The sequence below is a fragment of the Amblyomma maculatum genome, chromosome 9 (assembly GCF_055883805.1).
Source record: "Amblyomma maculatum isolate TAMU_Amacu chromosome 9, ASM5588380v1, whole genome shotgun sequence".
Taxonomy (NCBI): Eukaryota; Metazoa; Arthropoda; class Arachnida; order Ixodida; family Ixodidae; genus Amblyomma; species Amblyomma maculatum.
This window is the reverse complement of record NC_139352.1, coordinates 86,964,128-86,989,527: the sequence shown is the minus strand read 5'-3', so window position 1 is coordinate 86,989,527 and position 25,400 is coordinate 86,964,128. Positions and strand designations below refer to the sequence as shown.

Below are 25,400 nucleotides of genomic sequence, written 5' to 3'. Positions count from 1 at the left end.
CTGGTTGTGTATTAAGATTCCAAGAACTCTGATTTCCTTAGATTTTTGAATGGCACCGCTTAGCACAGAGAGAATGATTTGAATCGAGAATGACCGCCAGGGGCACGAATGCACGAATTCAGATTTCTGCGGTGAGCCACAGCCGCGGGCATAGCGGTCCACTGTGATAGCAGCCATTTTCAGACTGGTCTCCATCTTTCTCGCAGACGCCCTTGCGTGGCCCAGAGGGTGATGACGTCGGCGTACAGCGCATGCTGCACCCCACCGTAGGCCTACAGAGCAGGTAAGCGTATCATTGCACCGTTGATTAACAGAGGGGCACAACACTGCGACGGCAGACGAACCCCCACTACAAAAGAAGGGGGCACCTGATTCCCAGCCCCGTAGTGTCGGGAGCACCCATCCATCCAAGCTTATTTGGCCATCAGTTCTGCATGTGACAAGCGGAGCTTCGGTCGAAAACTTTCACCTTTAAACGCTCACAGAACTCGGCCACAAACTTTCCCTTGCATGAAGCAGAATAACCCATCATACAGGTTCGCGTTATCCTGCAGCTTGATTTATAGTATCCCTAACTATGCTCAAATATTGAGCGTTACTCGTTCCCCCTTCGAATTTATGCTGTTTTCTCCATACACAGCTGCGCAGCTGCAAATGAAAACCGACACTTGCGCGAGCTTCTAGACCGGGAGCTCAACTCAATGCAAAACGCAAGCACCGCAGACTGAATCCGTTGGGCTTTAGCGTAACCTCAGTGGCAAGGCTTCGAGTCACGGCATATCGAAACAAGTACGATATGGTGCGGCTTATATTGATATAATTGAAGCACGCTAATCACGTGTTTTACACAACTGTTCGGAAAATGATAAAAATTTAAACCTTATGCTACTATTTTCCAGTATACAACAAAAATACCATGCGCCGGGTGGTTTAAAAAAAACGCACGTCCTGCCGAGGACGGCCCTTTCCTTTTTCAAGATTTCCCGGACGACAAATACTCCTTGCGATAACTCAAAGTAGCTAAAAGCTCTCAAAGCCACACCGCAAAACGACGGGGAGGGACATGCTCAGAAACGCCTCGCAGAACAGAAGCGACTGCGCCGCTCAGCTGCCTCGGCACTCCGCTGATGAGCGTTTCGCCGCGGGCGAAGCTGTTCCACTGAGGCGACGGTGGCACCACACAACGGGCGCCCGGTCCCTATAGTTCAGTAGCTTATGTCTCATTAATCGCAGTACACTGATCGCAGGTCCTCGTTATTTAGCGAAATTAGTTACTCGTGAAGAAAATTTAATGTTTAACTCAACGTCTGCATATATAGCTGAATAGATTTCGAGAAATAAAGTTTGAAAGCAAACTGTAAACGATTCAAAACAATGCAAAATTGAGCTACCGCTTCCTAATTCATTTCAACGATGGCTAATTCCTTGTCATTTTATTGTTAATCTGAGGTCTGTACATGACTTACCACAGGCGGCAGCCTGGTGACTCACTAAGCTTGCCGAATTTACTCACCTATTATCAAAACACGCAAGTTCAATCCACATTCAGCTGAAGGACGTCAGGCGAGGTAACTTTTATCTCTAGAAAACACTCATTTTGGCTAAACTAATATGCCCACATTCCAAATAATATCATTGAGCCCTTCATATAACCTATGGTGAAATGTTACCCAGCAAATTTTAACTGCGAAATTTTGGATCTAATTATCATCTTGCCCATAAAAATAGACGATGCTCTCTTTGTTCTAAACAATAAGAAAATTAGCGCATCGTGGCTGATGTTTTACCTCTCACAGCTGCAAGCACGTCCACCATTCAAAAAAAATATTTAACAACGAATGCTTGAGATATCGGAGCGCGTAGCTTACCATAACGCCGAATCCCGAAGGTTTAATTCCGTCTTCAGGGGGGTGCACGGCAGGCGGCTTCTGCGTAGTGAGGGACCTCGCTTTCGGCTGTTCTGAAGAGTGCCTTGGTTTCACCGCTTTCTCTATCTCGGCACCAACCTGGAAACAACTCGACTTGGGTATGGTGCGCGTCGTGTGCTGCGGTGCTCTGTCAGGGCCCTTCACGTCTTCAGGCGCTGTCACGATGACGTCATCAGTCACATTGCGTGGGTTGGCACCTAAGTAGTAGCCGGCTTTTGGGAGCTGTGCTTGACCTTCGTTGGAAGGTGGCATTTTGGCAGATTCTATTTCCGTAAGGCCGAGCGGTTCTGATTGGCTCGCAGGGTCGAAGCGCCTATCCGCATGTAGTTGGGAGAGTCTTGAATCTTCTTCGTTTCTGGCGGCACTGTGGTGTCCTGGTGATCTAACGTTCGGTCCCTCGCTATGTGCTTCATGCGCGCCCGCCTGGCTAGAAGCTTGATCCCGATTGTCGCTGATTTCTTTGGGTCGTTTGTCCCCATGAGGCTCGGATGTTTTCTTGCCCATTGGTCGCTTATGAGCAGTTCTTGACGACTCACATTGCCTCTCCGAATATTGCTTCGGCTGGGGCGCTTTCTTTGTCGCCTTCCTAGAGGTCTTGGACGCCCTTGGCTCCTTCGTAGCGTCTTTTTCCGCAGAGTCGTGGTCCATGGCCGACCGATTCTTGAGGAAGGCTTCTTCTTCTTTACAGCCGCGTGAGAACCCTCCGCGTGCATTCTCAGCCGCGCGGCTGCCAGGCACATAATGCTCAGCAGAAAATCTTCTTCATCCCCTTTTATCTTTCGCTAGCCGTCTTCCCAATGCTAATTATTTCTGAAGTTATATTGGCCTCAGTTTGTCAGTCCGGAAGCTTTACTTGGATAATACTACCGGTCATGGCGGTCGTTTTTTGATGGAGGTGGGAAGCAAGGCGCTCGTATTCTGTGCGATGAGAGTGCACGTTAAACAACCTCAAGATGTCGACGTTTCCAGAGCTATCTACTTCGGCGTCCCTCATTGCGTGTGTCATCGTCGTCATGTTAAACCCATTACCCAAACCATGTAATCGAAAACGAGCCCGAAGTGTAATTACCGGCAGCACCTAATTTCGAGACCTGAATACCAAACCTCAAAAGCATGACGGCCTCCAATCCAAATGGCCCGAGCATAATAGACGGAGCTATTCAAAAAATAAACGAATAAGCGCATTGTACCCGCGCAAGGGAAGTATTAAATTAAAAAAAAAATGAACATGCTATAAAAATATCCAAAGGGAATTACGATAATCACTAATGCGATATTTGAGCGCAGCTACTTAAACGTTTTTTAATACGTAAGCATTGTGTATCTTTTCAAGGTCGTGCCATCAGACCTTTGTCGGTAGTACTACGTTCGTACGAGACGAGGGATCACAAAACCAGCGTTCTTAACTAGGATTGGTTGCAAGGATGAAACACTCGCTGAGAAAAATGTTGTGCATGCAGAATAATTAGTTAATCAATTAGAGCCAATTAAGTCGATCAAACGTCGGACATGTTTTCAAGGTCGTCATTAGAAGTTAGCCGGCCGGGTTACGTTCGAACGAAACGAGTTATCAGAAAACGAATGGTTGCACTAGATAAAGGATAAAACAATCTCGCTAGGGAAAAATTTGGGGTAGTATGCCGAAAATTATTGATTAGTGCCAATTAAGTTAATCAGACGTCAAAATAACCAAGGGTGCAATGTCGACGTCCAAGGAGAGTCATGTGGTACCCAACTTTCATTGATAACAACTTTATTCTTCCACCACATTATAAGGCACGCAGGAGGTCCCCACCCCCGGCACTCAGGCCTGGGGGACGGGACCTCCGCGATTACAAGCAGGCAAAAACGTCTTGGCTCTTCGCGGCTCCTTCCGCCAGGCGGATGGCTTGTTGCTGTGTAGCAGGGACCTTACTCGCAGCAGGGCTCCCCAGGCTTCTCTAAATTTATATTTGCTTCAGACCATAGGGAGCTAGCGCATTCCCAAATTAAGAGGTCGAGGGCCTCACTCGCTCCACAGTGCTTGCAGTTATCGTTTATTTCTATCGTCTATCAAAAAATAATATGGCCAGACCAGGTTTACAAACCTCCAAGCTTGCAGGCGCCGCCATTCGACTGCCTCTCAATTGTTTAGACTTTTATCCAGTGATGGCATCAGTCTCCTGCTTAATCTGTAATTTTTGGGAATCTCCGTATAATTTTGCATACGCTCGTCCATGTTCCGGTAGTCGGGCGGCTCCACAGTTACCCGGAAGCAGAGAGCTCGGGTGAACTCGCGGCCCGCTTCGTTTCCAGGAAAAGACGCCTGTACGAAGTTACAAATTAGGCTAATTTTTCTGTTTCGTAGTCTACTGGCCACAATCCTTGCCGCCCCCGGAGAGTTCCGACCATTTTCAAAATTTCAGATGGCCGTTTTGTTGTCGAGCGAGCGCTATCGAAACTTCTTCACCCGTTTCCGTGTAGAGGCTTTTAATTGGGGTGGACGATATGGGGAACTTCGGCCGTCGACCACCGAGGCGACCACCGCGCCTAACTCACCATTTTCCGCGTTCACGTACACAACGGACTTGCTGTAAATCGAATCGAATCATCTGATTAGTGCTTCTGCTCCTCTCCCTCCTCTCTGCGTTGAATATGGAATAAATTTTACGAGGGAAAAGGGGGAAGATCCTATTTTCTCGGCAGTCCTGTCACCTGTGGAATACTTGAGTTTCCTCGTAGGTGCCTATCTGTTTGCAGGCTTGCCATTACGAGGATAGTTGTGCCTGTGGTCGTTCGGCTTAATCTTTCGAACTGCGAAATTCTTACAGCCTCCGCTATTTCGTCGCAGGTACTGTGCACTCCGTCAGAAAGAATTTTATCTGTATATGTGGTAATCGGTAAGCACAAGGCTCTCATTATGCACCGTCGAATGACAGTGTCTAGTTTCCTCTTCTCCTCCGACCTGATATTTAAGATTGGCATGGCTTAGCTCACGCGGCTCATTACGTATATGCTTGGGTTAGTTTAAGCAAACTTCTTTCCTTCAGGCCTCGTCCTTTCAGCGCGACCCTTCTAAATATTGTCACGTGGTGGTTACAAGGTCGATGACACAAATGAAGAGCTCGGGAGTGCGCTGAAGAAACTCTTTATTGGGCTGATTTGCGCCCGTAAAAGAACTAAGCGATTTGACGGCGGCGATAGCAACAGTCGTGCTCGGCGTTCGCCGAACAAAGAATGACTGTCGCACACGTCAACGCTCAATTTAAAGGTGGCTAAGAAACATCTAGATAAGGCCGCGAACTGTTACTAGCACAACCTGGCTTGAACATTGTAGAAACATACGCGAGTGGCTGGAATCTTCCAGACAGATCTCGGCGCATCTTTCGCGACAACGAAACTGATAAAGGTGCGTCTCAATCGTGACATCGAGCATGAACAAAAAGAATTATTCTGCGTGCCAGAATCATACCGATATGTCCGTCTTCCGGATCTGTCGAAAAAAAACAAAGGTTTGAATGGTTTGCGGCATTACTCCCCCCTCAAAAGGGCATCAACCCGACGCTTGCAAAATAAACACAGAAAGACAAACAAAATAACTTAAGCGCGCGAAATAATGTTTGAGACGCACAACATGGACGACTTCGGGACGCGCCGGCACCGGCGCCGTTGGTATGTGGTCGTGCCGTCGGGGATGACCTCGTAGTTTATCTGCCCGACGCGTCAAAGGACTTTGTATGGTCATAAGCACTGCCGCAAGAGCTTCTCACTCAGTCTGCGGCGTCGTATCGTCGTCCAAACCGACACTTGGTTTCCCGGCCTGTAATCTGCGTCGCGTCGTCGTAAGTTGCATCTTCGGGCGTCATTGTGTTGCTGGTCTTTTATGAACAGCCAGGCAAGCCGTTGGGCTTCCTCTGCAGCTGAAGGTAGACGGCGACGTTCAGGTTCTCCTCGTCGGTTACGTGCGGCAGCATTGCGTTCTAGCGTCGTCATGGGCTGCCTGCCGTACACATGTTTGAACGGGGTCGCTCTGGTTAACTCCTGGACGGCCGTGTTATAGGCGAAGATCACGTACAGCAGGATAGCGTCTCAGGTCTTGAGTTCAGCGTCGATGTACGTTGCAGTCATGTCCGCAATCGTTTTGTTGAGGCGCTCAGTAAGTCAGTTGGTCTGTGGATGACACGCTGTTGGACGAAGGCGGCTTGTATGACTGTAGATAGGATGGCTTGCGTCAACTCTGCTGTTCCCTTGTCCGTGATGAGCGCTTCTGAGGCGCCGCGTCGCAAGAGAATGTGTTCAACAAAAAACTTGGCGACTTCTGTCACAATGCCATTAGGCAGGGCTTTCGCTTCGGCGTAGCGGGTATAGGTAGTCAGTGGCGACGGCGATCCATTTGTTACCCTTAGATGAAGTCGAAAATGGGCCGAGCAGATCCATCCCAATTTGTTAAAAGGGTTTGTTCGGGGGCGGTATGAGGTTCAGTAGCCCAGCTGGTCTGATCGGTGGGGGCGTCTTGCGTCGCTGGCACTGACGGCACGTTTTACAGTAATGGGCAACGTCGGCAGGTAACCGCGGCCAGTAATACCGCTATTGGATCCGATGCTGCACTGCTGTCAGCTCATCGTGGAAGGCCTGCAAACGTTCTTTTCGGAGTTCCTTAGGTACCAAAAATAGGTATGTGGTCCTGTTGGGCGCGAAATTCTTCTTCACGAGGTCATCGTTGGGCAGCGCGAAGGTTGACAACTGACGTCTTAGCGCAGAAGGAGGAGAACCGATCTTTCATTCTAAGTAGTGCGCCAGGTCCTTCAACTCAGGGTCTGAGCGCTGCTGTTGAGCGAAACTACTGGCGCTTACCGGTTCCAAGAAGGCGTCGTCGTATCCGTCTTTTGGGGACGCATCTACAGGGGCCTGGGACGCACAGTTTGCGTCGGAATGCTTGCGACCAGACCACTGTGATGTCGAATTCCTGGAGACGTATAGCTCCATCAAGCAAAACGGTCGGAGGGGTCTTTCAAATTGGCGAGCCAGCAGAGCGCATGATGATCGCTTACTACCATGATATGAGAGGTAAGGTTCAATGTGAATCACATGTTTGCAAAAAGTAAATATGTCAATTGCAACAGTTAAAGGTGGCGCTCAGCTATCGCGGTGTCCAACTTCGTGGTGCCCAATTAGCACGCGGCGCCCAACTTTTCCGAAGAACACAAACCAGCTCTTCCTATAATCACTTTATTTTTATTGTCGACAAAGAAATAAACAGGCTCAATTGACAGAATGTTGCATGTGACCTTGATTAACTGTACTGCAAGCAAAGTAAATAACTATTCGAGGTTATTTTATATAGCTTTGCTTATGTGTTCTCTAGTGCCTGCACATACCAGGACACCATTGTGGAGGAGTATATATAGAAGTGATTAAGAAAAGTGCCAATGTCAAGTTGGTGACTCCTGTATGCTTTGCAAAATGTGAATGTGTGCGTAAGTTTGGAGTGTGTAATTTGTCAAGAACCGGCAATAAATCAAAAACCTTTCAGCTCTGTGCTTATTATACATAGTATGCGACATTCCCCGTTTGTCTATACACTATTGTGGTGGACTGGGTCTCGCGGTGAGATTTAAAACTGGCATTTTCTTGAATCGCATGCGTACAGGCGCCGACAATGGCACGACACGAGACGCCCATCGTTTAGCCAGAAGCAGGAACAAATTTTCCATGGTTTCTCAACAGCTATGCCACACCAATGCACCACTGCTGATAGTCGTCGACTCGCATAGAAAGTGGAGCGAGGGATCACCTGTCCAGTCATCGACCATTGAAGTCACAATCGGCGGCTTCGTGAAATTTTCGTTCGATTTGGCTCGCCACAAACATGTCTTGTGAGCAACCGGCCTCAATTTTCCCGCGAAGAGTTCTCTATGTTCGTCATTGATGAAAACGTTAAACACCTACGCATCGCACCATATCATCGACATCCCATGACCGCGCAGAGCGCGCTGTTCACACCCTAAAAGACATCGCTTCAAGGTGTCGGCGGCGAGCGATCGTGAAACCACTATGACGCATGGGTTCCTTAGCTTCACACGTTTCTTTCTTTAGTGCGACAAGCCCATCTGAAAAATTCTGCTCAGTTTTCAGTTCACGTTTAAAGATATGTCTGCTGTCTACCCCTAAAGGTCTATACCTCCTTCCAACTTCCAGTGCAGGGAAGCCGTATGGGTAAACAACTTTGCCCGTGGGAGGACGTGGTGTCCAGCAGACATCAAAGACATCAAGGGCTATAGGGTTGACAGCTGATATTCCAGGGGGGCCATCCTTGCGTCATTTTGACCTAATTTGACATCGGTTGTAAATCCTAGCTCCAAATAATCAAGCGCTCAACTCTGCTCAGTCCAGCCCAGGCAACAGAGATTATCAGCTAGGCATCACCACAAGAACAGAAAGAAAGCCCGAAATCATCAGAGTTTAGGGCTAGTGACGCGCCGTTCCGGTGCCTTCGACCAAGCTTGAAGTACCTTAATTCCGCATGTCTAGCGGAGGTATTCGCGACATTAAAAAACCTGTGCAACGAATAGTTTTTAAGAAAGGAGGAAATTATATGACGGGGAGTACGGGCACGTGTCAAATGGGATTTGTTCTTTTTCTGTTACGTCATCTGGCAAGAAGCGAACATTTAGCTATTTCCAAAAATAAAGGAGTCTCGAGTTCCATGGATTGTTGCATGGATTGTTGAGAAGCTTGGCAGGCCGTAGAAGAGCCGGAGTGCTGTCCAATTGTCTGCGTCGAAGGTGTGCCACTTGCGAGGCACGAGGTAGACGAGAGGCAGGGCGTAGAGCCCCTTGGACGTAGCCGTGCTTCTGCCAGACCCGCGAGGACCAAGTTGAAAAGAAAGAGTCTCAAACACTGCCCTGAGGGACACCACACGGCACAGGGCGAGGAGATCTGAGCTTAGAGCGAACGCGCACACGGATAGTTCGGCCGCTCAGGAAGCCACGGACATAGTCGTGAAGGTGTCCACTTATCCTCATAGCCGTACGTGAGTCCGAAATGGCCCATTGTGGGAAGGAATCGAAGGCACTCTTCACGTCGAGCAGGATGAGAAATCTGGCATGACGGGAGAGATGCTCTTGCTTCAAAGTCGAAGCGACATCGGCGATGGAGTCCGCTATGTAGCTATAGGCTTCGGAATCCGCTCTATTGTGAGGCAAGCGCGTGGGTAGCCTTTGCTACCTAGTTGAGCAGATGAAGGGCCATATCCTCAAACACTTTTCTGGGAGCGGAAGTGAGGGACACCGGTCGGTAGGAAGTGAGGTTGCTTCGGGGTTTTGCTCTTTTTGAGGATGGGGTTCTATAACGACCACACGCCAAGCTTGCGGAATGTTACCGCTGCGCCAGGCCTCTTTAAATGCTGTGAGCAGTTAGTGTTGCTGCGGTTTGTCGAGGTTCCGGAGCATATGAGTAAGACCGTCTAGACCAGGGGCGCTATGCTTCTTGCGGTGATCATAAAGCACGCGGAGCTCGAAAGGGGTGAAATCCGCATCGCATAGGGCAGAAACTTGGTCTGCAACATTAGGAGCAAGGCAAAGGTCATCGGCAGGTCGAACCCGAGGGAGTGAAGGGGGAACGCTGGAGGCTATCGTGGGTGGTGCAAACTGAGTGGCCAGTCGCTCCACAAGTTCGAGGTTGGTGATGCCTCGATGAAAGGCCACTGCAACAACCGGACACTGTGGGATGCCAGGTTGTAGGAACGAGCGCATTATGCTCCACACTCGATGCTGGTGACGGTCGGCGCAAGGGAGGGCTGCACAGAAGCTGGCCCAGCTTCGACGACGGATGCGCTTTGCATGGCGAATTCAAGCCGTGTCGTGGCGATTGTAGGGATTGCACAGTTCACGTCGATGAGCGCGGATAACACGATGCTAGGCAACAGGGCACGAAGGTTGAGCAGCTTGATATCTGGCACCGGTGCACCTACGACCACAGTACACTTTGTTTTAGCCGTTTTAGCGCACTCACTTATGTGGGCGAAGAAATCTGCCTCAGAGCGGTCACTGGCGCACAGTTCACAAAAGTACAGCGAGTGTGCACGTTGGGTCGAGACACACGGGGACACAGGTCGATGGGGAAGTGGTCGGACCCGTTTGTGTCGGGGAGGGGTTTCAACGATAGCCACGAACGGAGGACTGACATAAGTCATTTGTCCTTCGTTGAGATGAAGGAGTCCTGCAGAGAGGGTAGCGTCGAGCAGCTCTCTACCCCGGCGGCTAATAGTGGCGCATATCCACGCAGTGTTATGTGCGTTAAAGTCACCACAGTGAGGGGCGGAGCGGCCATATAGATGCACCCAGTGAAAAAGTGAGAGAGAGGGGCGTGTCAGTAGCGGACGTGGCGGCCGTCACTGGACACCATCGCACAAGCGTGTGTTACTTCGGAGTGAACAGTCGTGTGTTGCTCGCGCGTTCTCAAAACTTCAGCATCTCTCCCCTCGCATCAATCCCTCCTCAGCTTTCACGGACAGCAGACGTGCACGCGCGGTGCTCCCTGGACCTCGGCAAACGCTCGCCGCGTTCAGAAGAAGCTTGTGCTTACCTCCGCGCCTAAGCAGTGCAACGCATCTACTACGCAATAACTATCCAAATAGGCCGTAATTTTTTAACAACTTCCTAATGGTAGTTTCCATCTGTTCTCGGCACTCGCTTTTGGGAAGACTAGCCTGACATGGAAGCACGACCTAGAGAGCGAAGTACAATGCAAGAGTGCGTGCTTTCCGATTTGCTTCGCGCTCAGGGCTCCCCGTAAGAGAAAACGTCCTTTAAAACTAACAGCTCGATTTACTGCTGTGTTTATGGTTGTCATAATAGTTATAAAAATAGCACCGGGAAGCAACAGAAAAGCAGGTTTTTTCGGTTTCTTTGAAAATCATATAAGAGCGACGTGACTCATCGCTAACAGTGGCCCCCGGCATCCGTGATATTGCATGGGTTTGCCAACAACTACATACAACAAAACCGAATTACGTATGTGGTGAAGAGACGCCGAAAGGGCCGTATAAAACACACCTCCGAGCTGACGTTGTAGAAGGCGCCTTTCATTTGGGTAGCGCATTTTCTGAAGACATCCGAGCGCCCCTGTGAACTGTGAAGGTCCTCGCGCACTCCATACATGCACATGCTTGGCTTCGTACAGTTTCTGATCACGCACCAAGCAGTTGTTCTTAAAATCAGTCTCAACATTCTCGATCGCTCGAAATCCACAGAACAACCCATGCTACGGAGCTTGCTCAGCCATGCCTAGTATACGTATAAGAGAAATGCGCAACAACTTGGACAGGACACAGGAAGAAACACATACAACAGTTCACGAGCGCATGCCTGTTTTTCCGCGCACTGCAGTCACAAGTCACCACTTGTTTCGACGCACCGAGTAGCAAATAAAAAATTTCGAGGACGCTTTGGCAACTAAAGTGATGAAAGGCGAAAGCCTGAGTACTGCATTCTGTTACGCGATTTTACCGGGCGCGCAACATTAATTAGTATTTAAATAGGTAATTACGCAACTGTCACCGGTTAGTAATTATAATTTATCAATCATTAATTAGTAATTATTCAGACATTGATAAATTAGTAAGTGGTTATTGATAGCCATATGGCCGTTTAAGGTGACAATATTAGTAAATAATTTACGCAATTATCACTAATTAGTAATTAATAATTGTATTGTCATCAATTTGTAATATCTTAATTATTCATTAAAACTTTAACCATTATTTAGGAATTAGCAATTAGTACTAAGTATTTAATTAATTAGGCATTGATTGGCATATGGCTTTATAAGACACGCATTCTATACTATGGTGGCGCTCTGTGATTGGTCGAGACCTCTATGACGTCATCTCGTCTCGACCAAGCAGAGCCGCCGCAAAAGCGTGACACTTTTGCTGACGACGATGAGGCTATAAAGGCTTTCGCCTTAACACTACGGCATAACTGCCGAACGCTGAAAAAGCAGGCATGGCTCAACGCCTTATGGCACATCTCCAGGAACAACCTGTGCTCGTTTCGTCCTGAGCAAGTTTTTTTTTTTTAAACCTTTCCATTGACCGACGGTTCCCAGCTGTACTCGGCTCTCGCTTCTTGGGGATCTAGTACGCTGTCTACACATACAGCCCCGTATCGAGGGGAAAAGCCAGTACTGCGCACTGCACTCTGGCTTAGTTTTTATTTATTTATCTCCTTACTTCGAATGTGCCATATTGCTTGGGTCCCGAATTCCCACTACAAAGAACAAAAAAAAAATCGGAAGAGCCGCCAACAGAAGCGCGCGCGTCGACGATGAGCTGCGTCCGAAGCGCCTGCGGCCGTCTACCAGACAACATGAACGGGTAGCGGCTTTCTTCGTTTTGCATTTGGTTTATTTTTCAACACACACCCATGGTACGTATGTGTCTTACGTGCGCGTGTGGGCACGAGGCAGGAAATGACCGAAAGTGTTTCGTTATAACATATTTTCTGCCGAGAAGAGTAGACTGCGCGCGTTCACTCCGCCGCATTTCTCCGACGAGCAGACCTATACCGTTATGAGCGCGCCGGCGGGAAGGGGCGCCACTTGTTCCGGAGCAGTGGCGATGAGAAGCGCGCTCTCAACTCAATTATAAAGGAATAAACGACTGAACAAAAGCTGGGCCATCAAAATATGGCTCATATTTTTATTAGCATTTGAACATTTCCGTCAGAAAAGGAGTAATGTGGAGGGTTTATCTACTTTGTGAATTTCAAACCAGATATATTTTCTTCGGAAAGCGGGCTCGTGCAAAATATAGAAAGGAGAAATCGTCCTTCAGTTTCCTACACCGAGTACATATTACACATTGCGGCCGTAAATGGAGAATTGCTGCACTTTGGTTTATTTCGTATGCTTATCCCTCTTAGCACGTACTGAGTGGATGCAAAGACTGGCTCATATCCATTTGAACAGACGCTGAAAATGAGAACAAACGAACGCGAGATCCGGGGAATAGATTCAACATGAGTATCCTTTGACTTCCACCACCGTACACACAAACTCTCTAAAAACTTTCGCTGCATCAATCTACTACTGGTGAATACCATAAGAATTTATGCGAGTTCATCTGGCACAGCTAGATTGGCACTTAAGATTTTGCTAACTGCATCAAATATGGCATGAAACACTAATCATTTGAAAACCATATGGCACAAAGACGACAACACAAGAAAGAAAAGGACACCCCATGTGCATACTACCAAATGCTTATTGAAAGAAAAGGGACATATTTAAACCCTCGACCACGCACGTGTTCAAAGCTTAATCGCTCTACCCTGCCGGTATCAGAAATCAGCAAATTACCTCTAAACACTTAAAACAAAGGTAATAAAATATAAACAAAACAAAGCTTAGCAATAGCAGTCACTTAATCGTAGCAAAAGTAGTGTCAAGTATTCGAAGCAATAGCAGTCAAAACCTAAAATGCAAAAATGAAACAAAAGCAAGGTAAAAAAACATCACATAGTACCCACCCATGATTTACCATTGACCACGATTTAGCCTTTTCCCTTCATAATCGCCTAATCCTGAAAATGTTTAGATATGTGGACGACTTTCTTGCTATAATAAAAACTAACGCTACAGTGACGTACCATATAGCTTCGTGGGAAACATACTGCCGCCTTCAGACATCAAGGGAAAGGGCTTACTTTTACGTATTAACTACCAGGCAATGACAGTTTTTAGATATTAACATCAAATTCTTCAGTTCAGTTCAGGCGTTCAGTCGTGTCCGACTCTTCGTGACCCTATGGACCATGTCACGCCACGCTTTCCGGTCTCTCACTATCTTCTTAACATCACATAGCTTCATCTGCAATGCCTCGAGAATGCCATCTAACCATCGCGTTCGCTGCCTACCCCTTCTCCGGCGACCCTCAACCTTTCCCAACATCAAATCTTTCTCCAGCGACTCCTCTCTTCTCATCAGATGACCAAAGTAGCTGAGCTTTAACTTTAGAATTTGACCCTCCAATGAGCAGTCAGTGTTTATGGTTGACAATATCGACTGATTTGATCTTCTGGCAGTCCAAGGAACTCTTGAGTCTTCGCCAGCACCACAATTCAAACGCGTCAATTCTTCGGCGGTCAGCCTTTTTCACAGTCCAACTCTCGCATCCATACATCACAACTGGAAAGACCATAGCACGGGTTATACGGATCTTGGTCGGTAGACTAATGTCTCTGCTCTTTACTAGGCGGTCAAGGCTAACCATTGCTCTCTTTCCCAGAAGCAGGCGTCTCCTAATTTCATGGCTGCAGTCTCCTTCCGAGGTAATTTTGGCGCCCAAGAACAGAAAATCTGTCACAGCTTCCACTTCTTGTCCATTGATGCTCCAGGACTTGATAGGGCAAGACGCCATGATCTTCGTCTTTTTAATGTTCAGTGTAAGCCCAAACTTCTCACTCTCTTCTTGTACGCGCATCAGAAGTCTCTTGAGTTCCACTTCACTTTCTGCCATTAAAGTGGTATCATCCGCATATCTAAGGTTGTTGATACGTTTTCCAGCAATCTTCACTCCAGCTGAAGACTCGTCCAGACCGGCCTTCCTCATGATGCACTCTGCATATAGGTTAAATAGGCAGGGCGACAGTATGCAGCCTTGCCTCACCCCTTTCTCAATCGGAAACCAATCAGTAAGACCATGCCCAGTTCTGACTGTGGCCTCTTGCCCTTCATAAAGGTTCCTGAGGAGACAGATGAGGTGAATTGGAACTCCCATCTCTTAGAGAGCTTGCCACAATCTGCTGTGATCTACGCAGTCAAACGCTTTCGCATAATCGATAAAGCAGAAGTAAATGGGTTTCTGGAACTCTCTTGCTTTTTCCATGATCCAGCGAAGGTTGGCAATTTGGTCTCTAGTTCCTCTGCCCTTGCGAAACCCAGCTTGCACGTCCGGAAGCTCCCGATCCACATACTGCTGCAGCCTACCTTGCAGGATTTTTAACATCACCTTGCTAGCATGCGAAATAAGCGCGATCGTGCGGTAGTTGGAACAATCTTTGGCACTGCCTTTCTTTGGAATGGGGATGTAAATTGACCTTCTCCAATCCTGTGGCCACTGCAGGGTTGTCCAAATCTTTTGACATAATGTATGCAGTGTGTTAACAGCGTCGTGGTTGAGGTTTTGAAGCAACTCAGCTGGAATACCATCAATTCCGCTAGCTTTGTTCTTAGCAAGGCTGGCTAAGGCCCATTCAACTTTACTCTTCAGGATGCCCGGCTCGAGATCAGTAATCACAACCGTCCTATGTTGGGTTTGCACATCCGGGTCCTTCTTGTACAGTTCTTCTGTGTATTCCTGCCACCTCTTCTTTATCTCTGAGGCTTCAGTGAGGTCCTTGCCTCGTTTGTCCTTTATCACGCCCATCTTAGCACAGAAGCTTCCTTTGATATCTTTGATTGTCTTATACAGAGCTCTTGTGTTCCTTAATTGGTTGTTGTCCTCAACTGCTTGACACTGTATGTTCAGGAAGGCATTCTTATCTCTCGCTATTTTCTGAAAATCCGCATTGAGCACCTTGTATCTTTCTCTTTCCCCCATACCTTTTGCCATCCTCCTTTCCTCAGCTATTTGCAAAGCCTCTTCAGATAACCAGTTTGCTTTTTTGCATTTCTTTTGCTTTGGAACTACCTTAGTAGCAACTTCTTGTATTATATCACGAACATCAGTCCACATCTCTTCGGGCTCTTTGTCTTCTAGATCTAATTCTTGAAATCGATTCCTCACTTCCACAGCATATTCTAATGGAATCTGATCCAGATCATACCTGAAAGGCCTTCTAGTTTTCTGCGCTTTCCTCAATCGAAGCTTAATTTTGGCAACAAGAAGCTGATGAATAACACGATCTGTCGGGCTAGTTGGTAACGATCCATATGTATCAGCAGCGCGAACACAATCAGAGGAAAAGAAGAATAAGAGGGACAGCGCTCTGTCCCTCTTATTCTTCTTTTCCTCTGATTGTGTTCGCGCTGCTGATACATACATAAAGAAGCTGATGATCGGTGCCACAATCGGCCCCAGGCCTTGTTTTTACTGCTTGTATAGCGCTTCTCCATCTCTGCCGGCAAATAATATAATCGATCTGATTCCTGTACAGACCGTCCGGTGAAATCCATGTGTACAGGCGCCTCTTGTGCTGTTGAAAATGAGTATTCGCTATGGTCAGGTTGTTTTCTTGACAGAACTCTACTAGCCTCTGCCCAGCTTCATTTGGCTCACCAAGACCGAACTTGCCTGTAATTCCGGATATTTCTTCACTCCCGACCTTAGCATTCCAGTCTCCTATGAGAAAAACGACGTCTGATGATGGGGTGCGGTTTAAAAGGCATTGTAGGTCCGCATAAAATCTCTCAACGTCAGCTTCTTCAGCAGCAGTGGTCGGTGCATAGACTTGGATAACTGTTATGTTGAAAGGGTGACCTTGGATCCGAAGTGAAATCATTCGGTCGTTTTTGGGGTTGTACCCTAGCACTGCTTTGCCCATTCTTCTGTTTATTATGAGAGCGACCCCATTCCTTCTCTTGGATTCGTGCCCACGATAAAAGACATAATGGTCGCCGGAGTTAAATTCTCCCATTCCGGTCCACTTGAGCTCGCTGATACCCAAGATATCAATGTTCAATCTGTCCATTTCTCGCTTGACGATATCCAGTTTACCTTGCGTCATAGATCTTACATTCCATGTTGCTATGTGATATATCTCCTTGCAACATCGGACTTTCCGGTCGCTTCCCGACACATCCACAACTGAGCGTCCTTTTGGCTTTAGCCCAGCCGCTTCATTCATCCTGGAGCTACTAGGAATCGCCCTTTGTTCATCCCCAGTAACATGTGGGACGCCTTCCAACCTGGGGGGCTCATCTTCCGGCGCCATATTGATAATGGTATTGTGACTGGCCATAGGGATTTCTTGGCAGGAAATACTGGAGTGGGTTGCCATTACCTTCTCCAGTGAATCACATTTTGTCAGAACTCTCTGCCGTGACCTGTCTATCTTGGGTCAAATTCTTAGAAGATAGAAAAAAGAGCTACTTCCGTACCGATCTGCACACTCCAAGACAGTCAAAAGGGCCATTGCTTCACTTTGCCTGGAATCCACAGTGCTAAAATCCTGTGCTCACATGGCCGAGGCTAGCTTCAATAATCAGATTGAAAGGCTTCGAATGGCTGGTTTCCCATGTTCTGTCATTTGTGGGGTAGCCCTTCTTCAAAAAATGAAAGGCAAGAAGCCTAATGGAAAAAGGAAACTATATAGGCGACCACAAGTGGTCCCCTATATACACCGAGTAGCACACAGCTTGAAGAAGGTGGCAAGCCATTACAAGGTTCCAGTTGTGTTCTCCGCATCCAAAAAGCTGGTAAGGTTGTATTCAAAGATTGGGCGAAAGAAGAAATTCGAGTGCAATAAGAGGCATGGTAAGCCTTTTGTTTCCTGCGCTATCAGCGTGGGTAATGAAATCCCATTAACACGTGGAAGGGCCTACATAGGCCAGACGGGTCGTTGCATCAGTGACAGACATCGGGAGCATGGCAAATCACCAGAGAAAGGAGAAGGATCGAACATGCTTCTCCACTGCATAGATTGCAGGTGCGAGCCAGTGCTTAGCAGTATCAGGATTCTAGGCAGAAGGCGCGATCGCGTGGCAAGACAAATTCTTGAAGCCTTTTTTGATTAAAAGAAGGGGAGCATGTGTACCAGTGACAACTATGTGGCTCTTCGGTAAAATGAAATTTGCTTTCTGGAAACATTTCTGTGAAGTCCCACTTCGCCATGCATTGTGTCTGACGACCTGTCTTGGGTGGTATTTCCTTTGGTCTGGACACCCTGTGGTACTGTGTAATGTTTTTTTTTTACTCTTTTGTTTCCTGTTCTGAGGCATGCTCATTGTTTTGGGGTAACAGTGTTTATTACGGTCCTGATACCGCCCCGCCGGGGTGACGCAGTGATTAAAGCACTCGACTACTGTTCCCGGGGACGCGGGATCGAATCAGCAAGGCACCCATGTGCTGTGCGATGTCAGTGCACGTTAAAGAACCCCAGGTGGTCGAAATTTCCGGAGCCCTCCACTGCGGCGTCTCTCAAAGCGCGTGCCGCTTTGGGACGTTAAACCCCACAAACCAACACAAGATACCAGAAAGCTTCCCGACATTTCTATATACATCCAGCACCTATGTCGCTAAACCCTGTAACTACTTCGTAAGGAAGGAGCGAACTTTGACAGCCCTTGACCTTCACAGCCGCAGTGTACTTTCAGCATTTCCTTTGGTCCGGACGTATGCTTTCTACTTCACATTTAAACTTTATTTTCTTTGCTATGATAGGTGGGTTGCAGAAACCTAGAAGTCAGCTTCTCTGCAGAGCAAAAACCCCTTCGCCATGGCGGCCAAACTTGTTTTGGGGGCAGAAATTAGGTGCAGTGCAGGAGACTTCTATTGTGGCATTAATGGCCACGTCCATTTCCTGCACCCCTCTTCTTGTTGTCGCAATTATGGCATTAAGAATCCCTCAGTTTGTGAGTGCCATTCATAACGCCTCCCCCGCCCCTACCTCCTCCGAGCTCTCAATAGTGAAAGAATTCTGCTCAACAGGTTTGTGCATGACATCAGGCCGGACGTAGAAGTATTCTGCTCTGCGCCAAACTTCTGCCCCCAAAACAGGTTTGGCTGCCATGGTGAAGGGGCTTTTGCTCTGCAGAGAAGCTGACTTCTAGGTTTCTGCAACCCACCTATAAACACATTGCTGAACAATGTGCACACACCTACGTAAGTGATGCCTCTGATGACCTATCTGGTGCCCAGACTCTCATTTTGCAAAAAAGTAGGTTCAGAGTTCATTTTGCACGTGCCCAGTGCTCCGAGATGTGCAAGAGCTCGACGTATGCAATTTCCTTAGGAAAAAATTTAGCGTGAGATTATGGCTCTTCAGCTACTCTCATACACAACCAGAGCCACTGGCTGTTAGGATGACTCATGGCAGGTCCACCCATGATTTTTGAGGCCCAGTACTGCGGCAAAATATTACTGTCGGGTGCTCTGAGAGCTCCTCAAGTTTACGACATTAGTAGGAATCGAGGAGGCGAATATCATAAATGATTTATTTCATAAAGCAAGGCTTACAGCCACAGGCTTGGCAAACCTCGATACTTTTTTTCCACTTTGTTCCACACCAAAAGCGTCAGCCCAGAGCAAACATGCCAACGCGCTTTGCACGTAAGAGGCCACTCCACCCGTGGAGGAGGGGTAGGATCACAGCTCCATGACTTCACAGCAGCAGCAGACCTGTGGGCAAGCTATAGAGAGCATGCCACTGCCACCGTCCAGCCATGCGCCTTTCTAAAAGCCATATTTTAATTGAGAATAGTGCCCGGCTGAAAAGAAAGGTAATAAACCATCTGTAATTCCAAATTCACTAATAATTAAGGCCAATAGGAACAAAAACTGCAAAAATGATGTGGACAAATAGTACAACGGAATGAGCGGCAGCTCTCAACTAGGTTTATTCGACGCAGAACACATCTATATGTACGAACAGCAAGCAGTGCAGGATAACAAAGGGAAGGAAAAGTTTACAATCACACATAAATGAAGTGGGAAAACAAATTATCCACTGTTATCAACTCATTTCTAGCAATGTAAGCCAAGTGCTTGCTAATAATATGGTCAGTGTATACTGATGCACAAGTTTGGACATTCGGTGAAGTGATACAAACTCCTCTTATGCATGCACCTGTAAATCTACTATATGGTTCTAAAATGCAAGCTTTCGTTTGCATGCGAAGCTGATTAATTAGCAAATTGAGTACTTTTTCCCATTAGGTAATTAGGTTTGCATGAATGCTATATGGGCAATTTTGGCATCTCAGAAAAGTACTGAACTCCATGGTTGTATGTATGCACGTGAAGGAACCCGTGATTTCGTGTGCAGCTGCTTTAAAGGATAAAAGATTTATGTGGTCATAGCTGCTGATCTATCACTGGTGGGGAGGGCAACATTGCAAGCAGCTTCTTCCACCAACTTATGGATGGAATTAATATTGAAAACACTCCCTATACACATAATTTACCCCTTTCACACGTGCACACAGGCCTTAACACATGCCTTAACACATGAACACATACTTCCAGCAGCACAGTAACAATGCAGAATATTAACTCACATGTGACATCACTGCCTCAGTGTCAACAACGAAAATGCTAGGCAGCAAGGTATGAAAGTGTGTAAGGTGGACTCAAAGTGAGTTTACAAAATGACCCCTACATATGGATTGATTTGCTGCATGAATACATCAGGCATGGTACGCGAGTTTACCGTCCCTATGAAGAATGTAATAGGAAAGGCTTTGGAATAATATTGATCAACTGCCGTTACTTACCACGCACTATCTTAGCAACCAGTCAACAAACACATTAGTCTGTCTCTAGTGGAGGAGGGTGCACTTCAGCAGACTCAATGAGGCAAAACCCATAAATGCAGCTCCTTTAAAGCCTGACAGTGCCAAATTTGTCACCTCTTCGGGTGACTCATCACCAGGGCGATATGTAGGAAAGCTTGTAATGCCCAGCACCCTCCAGTCAGCACTGCCGACAACAACACTGCATACATTACCAGACTTATTGACATGAAATGGCATTCACTTCTGTGCACGCCAACTACTGGAAAAATTCCACTGACCGTGAGCATTCAGTTGACACATGAATGTCTATAAACCTTGCACTGCATATTTCCGCAAAGCCTCATAAGTCATCACCAAAACAAATTGGAAAGCAATGCTTTTCTACAATCTTGAGCAATTCCACTTATTAGTGCATGTAGCTGTGTGGGCACAGGGACATATATGATGCATCTCACTACTCTATAATGAAATTAATGAAAAGAAATGTATGCCATCAGACTTTATAAAAAAACAAGAATTAAACTACCGGGCCGCCTTCATAATTTACCAAGTTCCTTATCCTATTTCGCATGCTACCCTAATCATGGCACATCTATCACTGCCCACAAATTAAACAGGGATAAAGCATGAAAATTACCTATCGCTGCGTCACAGGTTCGCATAGTGCTGTGAAGGAAACCATGTGAACCCATTTCAGTGGATAAAGCACACAAACTACGGATACAATAAACAGTTTAAGTTTGCTGTTCTGCCATTAGCAGGAAGTCACACAGAGCAGAAGTTGCTTTACCAAATATAAACAAAGGCCCATTGTTCAAACCTTTAAACTATTCACGGCCGGAAGTGATAGTCATATATGTGGGCCAAAAGCTGGTGATCCTCATAGGCAGTGCCAACATTTTCTGCAGAAATAACAGCGACTCCTGACAAAATTTGTAATTTTGTGCCATCTAGCCGAAGAAACTCCTGTCAAAGCGTATGTGCAGCAAAGATAAGTACATTCATGTTAGTCCATTTCTCTCTTTTCTCCAGACTTAAGGCATATTTGCACTTTCTGGCATGCAGAGATGCAATGTTTAAGCACCCACACACAGCGCCATGACACGAACCACAAAGTGCAATGAGCAGAAGAGGCAGGCAGGGAAAACACTGAGATGGTCGAGCTCTGAAGACAGACTGATGCATGTGGTGCAACACTTTCAGACTGAATCAGTGCCGCATTTCAATCTCAAAGCATACATTCTCGTCGCGCACATAATCCAGCCAACAGCCTTCAAACTCTGCATAAAACACCTGACGACGTCCGGCTGAAGCAGAGCCCAGTGAATCCTCATTTTCTTGCGACAAACATTGAACATTTGAGCTATAAGGCATCTTGGTCTTCACAGAGACAACTTTTAGCATGGGAAAGGTTTCAGATGGGCTGTCCGAGATGAAAACAACTTCCAAGCGCCGACCCGATGCCCCAGCCTCACCGACGTGCACAGCAAAAGATGAGTTACGCCCATCACACACTGTAAAAACAGTTGAGAGACTCCTTTCCCGAAGCTCTCGTGCCTTCAGCACAGTCAAAAGGTAATGCAGCTGCTTGTTGGGCGTGTCTTTGGACGGCCGAAAGTGGAAACACCTGTTAGGCATACGCTCAATTCTGAGCGAGGCAAAAGTTATCGCGCGCACTTTACACTTAGTGCGCAGCAGAGAACAATGGCGCATGTCTTCCAGGTAGCCGACCACTCCACTAACCATGCGTTCCAAGTTCCGTAGAATGTGCATCGTCTCCAGGCGCAATGGGACAGCTGCTTCACCGGCCTCCGCTTCAGTCGAAAGACGAGCCTTTTTGGCGCTGGAAGGTCCTGGATCTAAGCAACTGGACGCCTGCTGGCGCATCTGAAGGGCCTCGCTGAAGATGGCTGAGAAGTTTCCAAGGGCCTGCGTCAGCTGAACGTTCAGCGCCTCCAGAGTGCCCCCAAGCGCGGTGGTTACCTGCTGCAGCATCATTTCATGCTCCCTTGCCTGTTCTGTGAGCTCATTTATCCGTGTCTCAAGAATGGGTACTTCCTCCTCGTATCGGTCCTTCAAAGGTGCTATCTTTGTTTCAGGCACAGTGGTGACATCGCCAAGACTCTCTTTCACCGAGAGTTGGTCCGCTTCTCCTATAGGCTCTAAATGGCTACATCCAGCTGTGTAGTGAGATGGCAGCTCTCCGTTAATCATGTTCTTGCTGCACTGCGGACAAGACACGTCGTGGAATCTGCATCCTTCCTCGTAGTGCAGCAGCATAGCTTGCAAGGTGCCCACAAAGTTGCAGCCATGGACTTCATTCCAACAGTGAGCCTTGAAAAGAAACAGTGAGCCTTGAAAAGAAACGAAGTGAAATATTTACGCTTACAAATATTAAAAAGCTCTTATAAGGGTCAGTCTATGCCAGATGTACTGAAGTTTGCACTCGATCCCCTGCATTTCCCTCCAAAAAGTATGTAGCTTTGCTATCAACTCTACGATCCAATTTTTGTTGGAAAACACTTTCTAGTCATGCGACCATATTTCGAATTTTCCAATCTAGTGGAAAACTAGGTTTCTTTAAAAAAAAAAATTAATTTTTTTATATTCGTTTTTGCTTGCAAGTTTTTAGAACAATGTATAGGAGTTCTACTTATCTTACTGTGCATGGTAAAACTGCCAGCACCTGTTTTCATGTTTTTTAAGTTCATTTTTTTGTTGTTGTTGTTGAAGACACGTTAGTTTGAAACTTTTCTTTGCAAACCATGGGAAATGCAACAACAGATAAAAATTTTAGTTGGCTTCCCATAACAAGTGCCACTTGTGTTTCAACTGTAAGCTTCTCCAAAAGATGTCAAGAAGGTTTTAGCCTTTATATCTCTCCTGCGCTTCAGTGAAATGCACTGCTGCAAGTGCTAATGTCCAGCTAATTCCTTCCATAGGCTAGCTGGCTTACGCTTGTGGGCGAATATACAGGTGCTGTCATTTGTAGGCTGTGAAAAGCACAGTAAATTTGTGGATAGCTCCTCATCTTGTGCTAAGCAGTGCCGATTCTTCCACTGAAGGTACCTCACATCACTCAGCAAATGGAAAAAAGAAAATTTTCTGAAGCGAGCCATTCTCTCGAAATGGCAATGATTAGATTTCTTCACGCAACCTGGGGCTCAAGCAACAATACTTCAAATGAAATGTCACGGTCAGCAGGCGGCAGCGCACGGAAAAAAAGAAAAGAAAAAAAGAATGGGATATATGAAGGCTACCACTACGCACGGCAGAAGCGCTCGTGTGTGCCCTGTTGTTGCCCTCTCCTCGCGTGTCAGACTGGTTAGTTTTCTTTCAGGGGTGTGTAGAGTTTCCCTCAGAGGGAACTAAACTCCTGCTAGTGTTCCAATCACTTAGCAGTACGGAACATTAGAAAAAAGCCAACATTTGCAACTGCGTGGTTTTGCTTTGCCAGGTTAGGTTTTCTGTCGTTAAGGGACTTTTATGGCATTCACTGTGTGCGCAAAACTGCGAGAGGTTTTTGCTATGCCTGGAGGTCTATTCACCGGAGCTCTAATCACAGTTAATATACAACTACCTTCACGGTCGCGAAACCACGTGCGACAGTGACAGTGGCAAGCTTTCACGTCACGAATGATCGAGAAACGGCAAAGTTTTCATTTTTGGCACAGTTCAACACATGCAAAAGCATAAATCCCTTCGACTTTTATGTATGCCGCAAGAGAACAACACACGCAGTTTCGTACGACGCACCTTTAACTTCTCGATTTTCTTAGCAGGAATGACGTTCCATCCACAGTCTTCTTTTTCGAACGCTTCCCCGTCGAAAGGACAGACCCCTCCTTGATCTCGAAGAATGCTCCCATGGCATGACTCGCACAGTGTGTGCTGACAAGGTAGTACTACCGTCCTTCTGGGAAGCACTTTGCACAGCCGGCAAGTGAGGTAGTGGGATACATCCTCTGCCAACCGCGTCGGTCGCCAGTTCATGCCGCTTAAGAAGCCTCGCAATCGGTACACAGCCCCTTCGTACGACATGGTAACGTTGGCCTCGTCAACAGTCTTGGAACAGTCCTTGCGCCGAAAATCTTTTGTTCTCCACTGACCGAGCGACCGAACCGACCGAGCCACGCGTAGTTTGCGCGTTTGCGCGCGGTCGCGGGCTCGATCGGGCTCGATGCTGATGATGATAATGGCTATTCCCTTTGCCAGCTTTGTGCTTGCTCAGTTCCGCAAAGTTCTGTACCGTACAGAGATATAAGGGCGTAAGAAAAGACTCAAGTAATTTTTGGAAAGCATCATTCTCGCTTTTATTTTGTTTGTTTGGTTGTCATGCTGTCAACCCTTAAAAATCTTGTGTTCCATGTCTACGCCCATCTCAAAATCAAAGCGACTTTGCTTTCTTGCTGAGAAAACAAGCAACAAAACTATTTGACCAATCTCTAATAAATAAATAAATGTTCGCTAAAACGAATATGATCGATTATTGGCAATTAACGAAGCCTCCAGAAATATTGACAGTCGTTTTTTTATTACTGCTGATTACCTCGACCTTCGGCACCCTGAAATCGCGAGAAATGGCCAAAAATATATTTAGGTGTTGTTGGGCGGGACACGGCTACCCGGCGCCGTGCTGAAAGAGAAGTGATACGCGCCTTTTCTCCGATTCATTTGCGCTTACAACCAAGAGCGAGACGTACAGCGATCCCCCGCTTTTTTTTATTTTTGAGCGAAAGCTTTACTACGCCAGCTTTTCGAGCCGTCAGCATGGAGCCGCTTTTCACATTCAAGTGACATTGACAGGTGCTGGGCCTTTCCTTTCTTATAAACCAATTTACAATGAAAACGGAAGCTTTACTATGCAAGTTATAGCAGGTCTTCATGCGACACTAAATTTGCCCTTCAGGTGACCTTGACCTAATTAAGTGTGGGTGTTCAAGATTTCGATCGTGATGTTCATCCACTTGTTACTGCACCTTCCTTTCTCCAAAACCTAACTTAAACGGAGATGCAGCCCTGGGTGCAATGTCCAC

At 46.9% G+C, this 25,400-nt stretch overlaps 1 protein-coding gene across 2 annotated transcripts; it reads right to left on the bottom strand.

Annotated features, from left to right (window-relative positions):
• Positions 1 to 18,985: 18,985 nt before the first annotated feature.
• Positions 18,986 to 24,556, bottom strand: LOC146179692 (uncharacterized). 2 transcript variants are annotated; one of them, XM_084579319.1, is made up of 3 exons: positions 24,121 to 24,556; positions 22,108 to 22,698; positions 18,986 to 19,338 (listed from the first exon to the last, which is right to left on the bottom strand). In XM_084579319.1, the coding sequence occupies exons 1-3, from the start codon at positions 24,403 to 24,405 to the stop codon at positions 19,318 to 19,320; spliced, it is 897 nt and encodes a 298-aa protein (XP_084435445.1). In that variant the 5' UTR covers positions 24,406 to 24,556; the 3' UTR covers positions 18,986 to 19,317. The 2 variants fall into 2 exon arrangements, with proteins under 2 accessions (XP_084435445.1, XP_084435444.1); XM_084579318.1 differs by lacking the exon at positions 18,986 to 19,338 and having other exon boundaries at positions 19,369 to 22,698; positions 24,121 to 24,553.
• Positions 24,557 to 25,400: the final 844 nt, after the last annotated feature.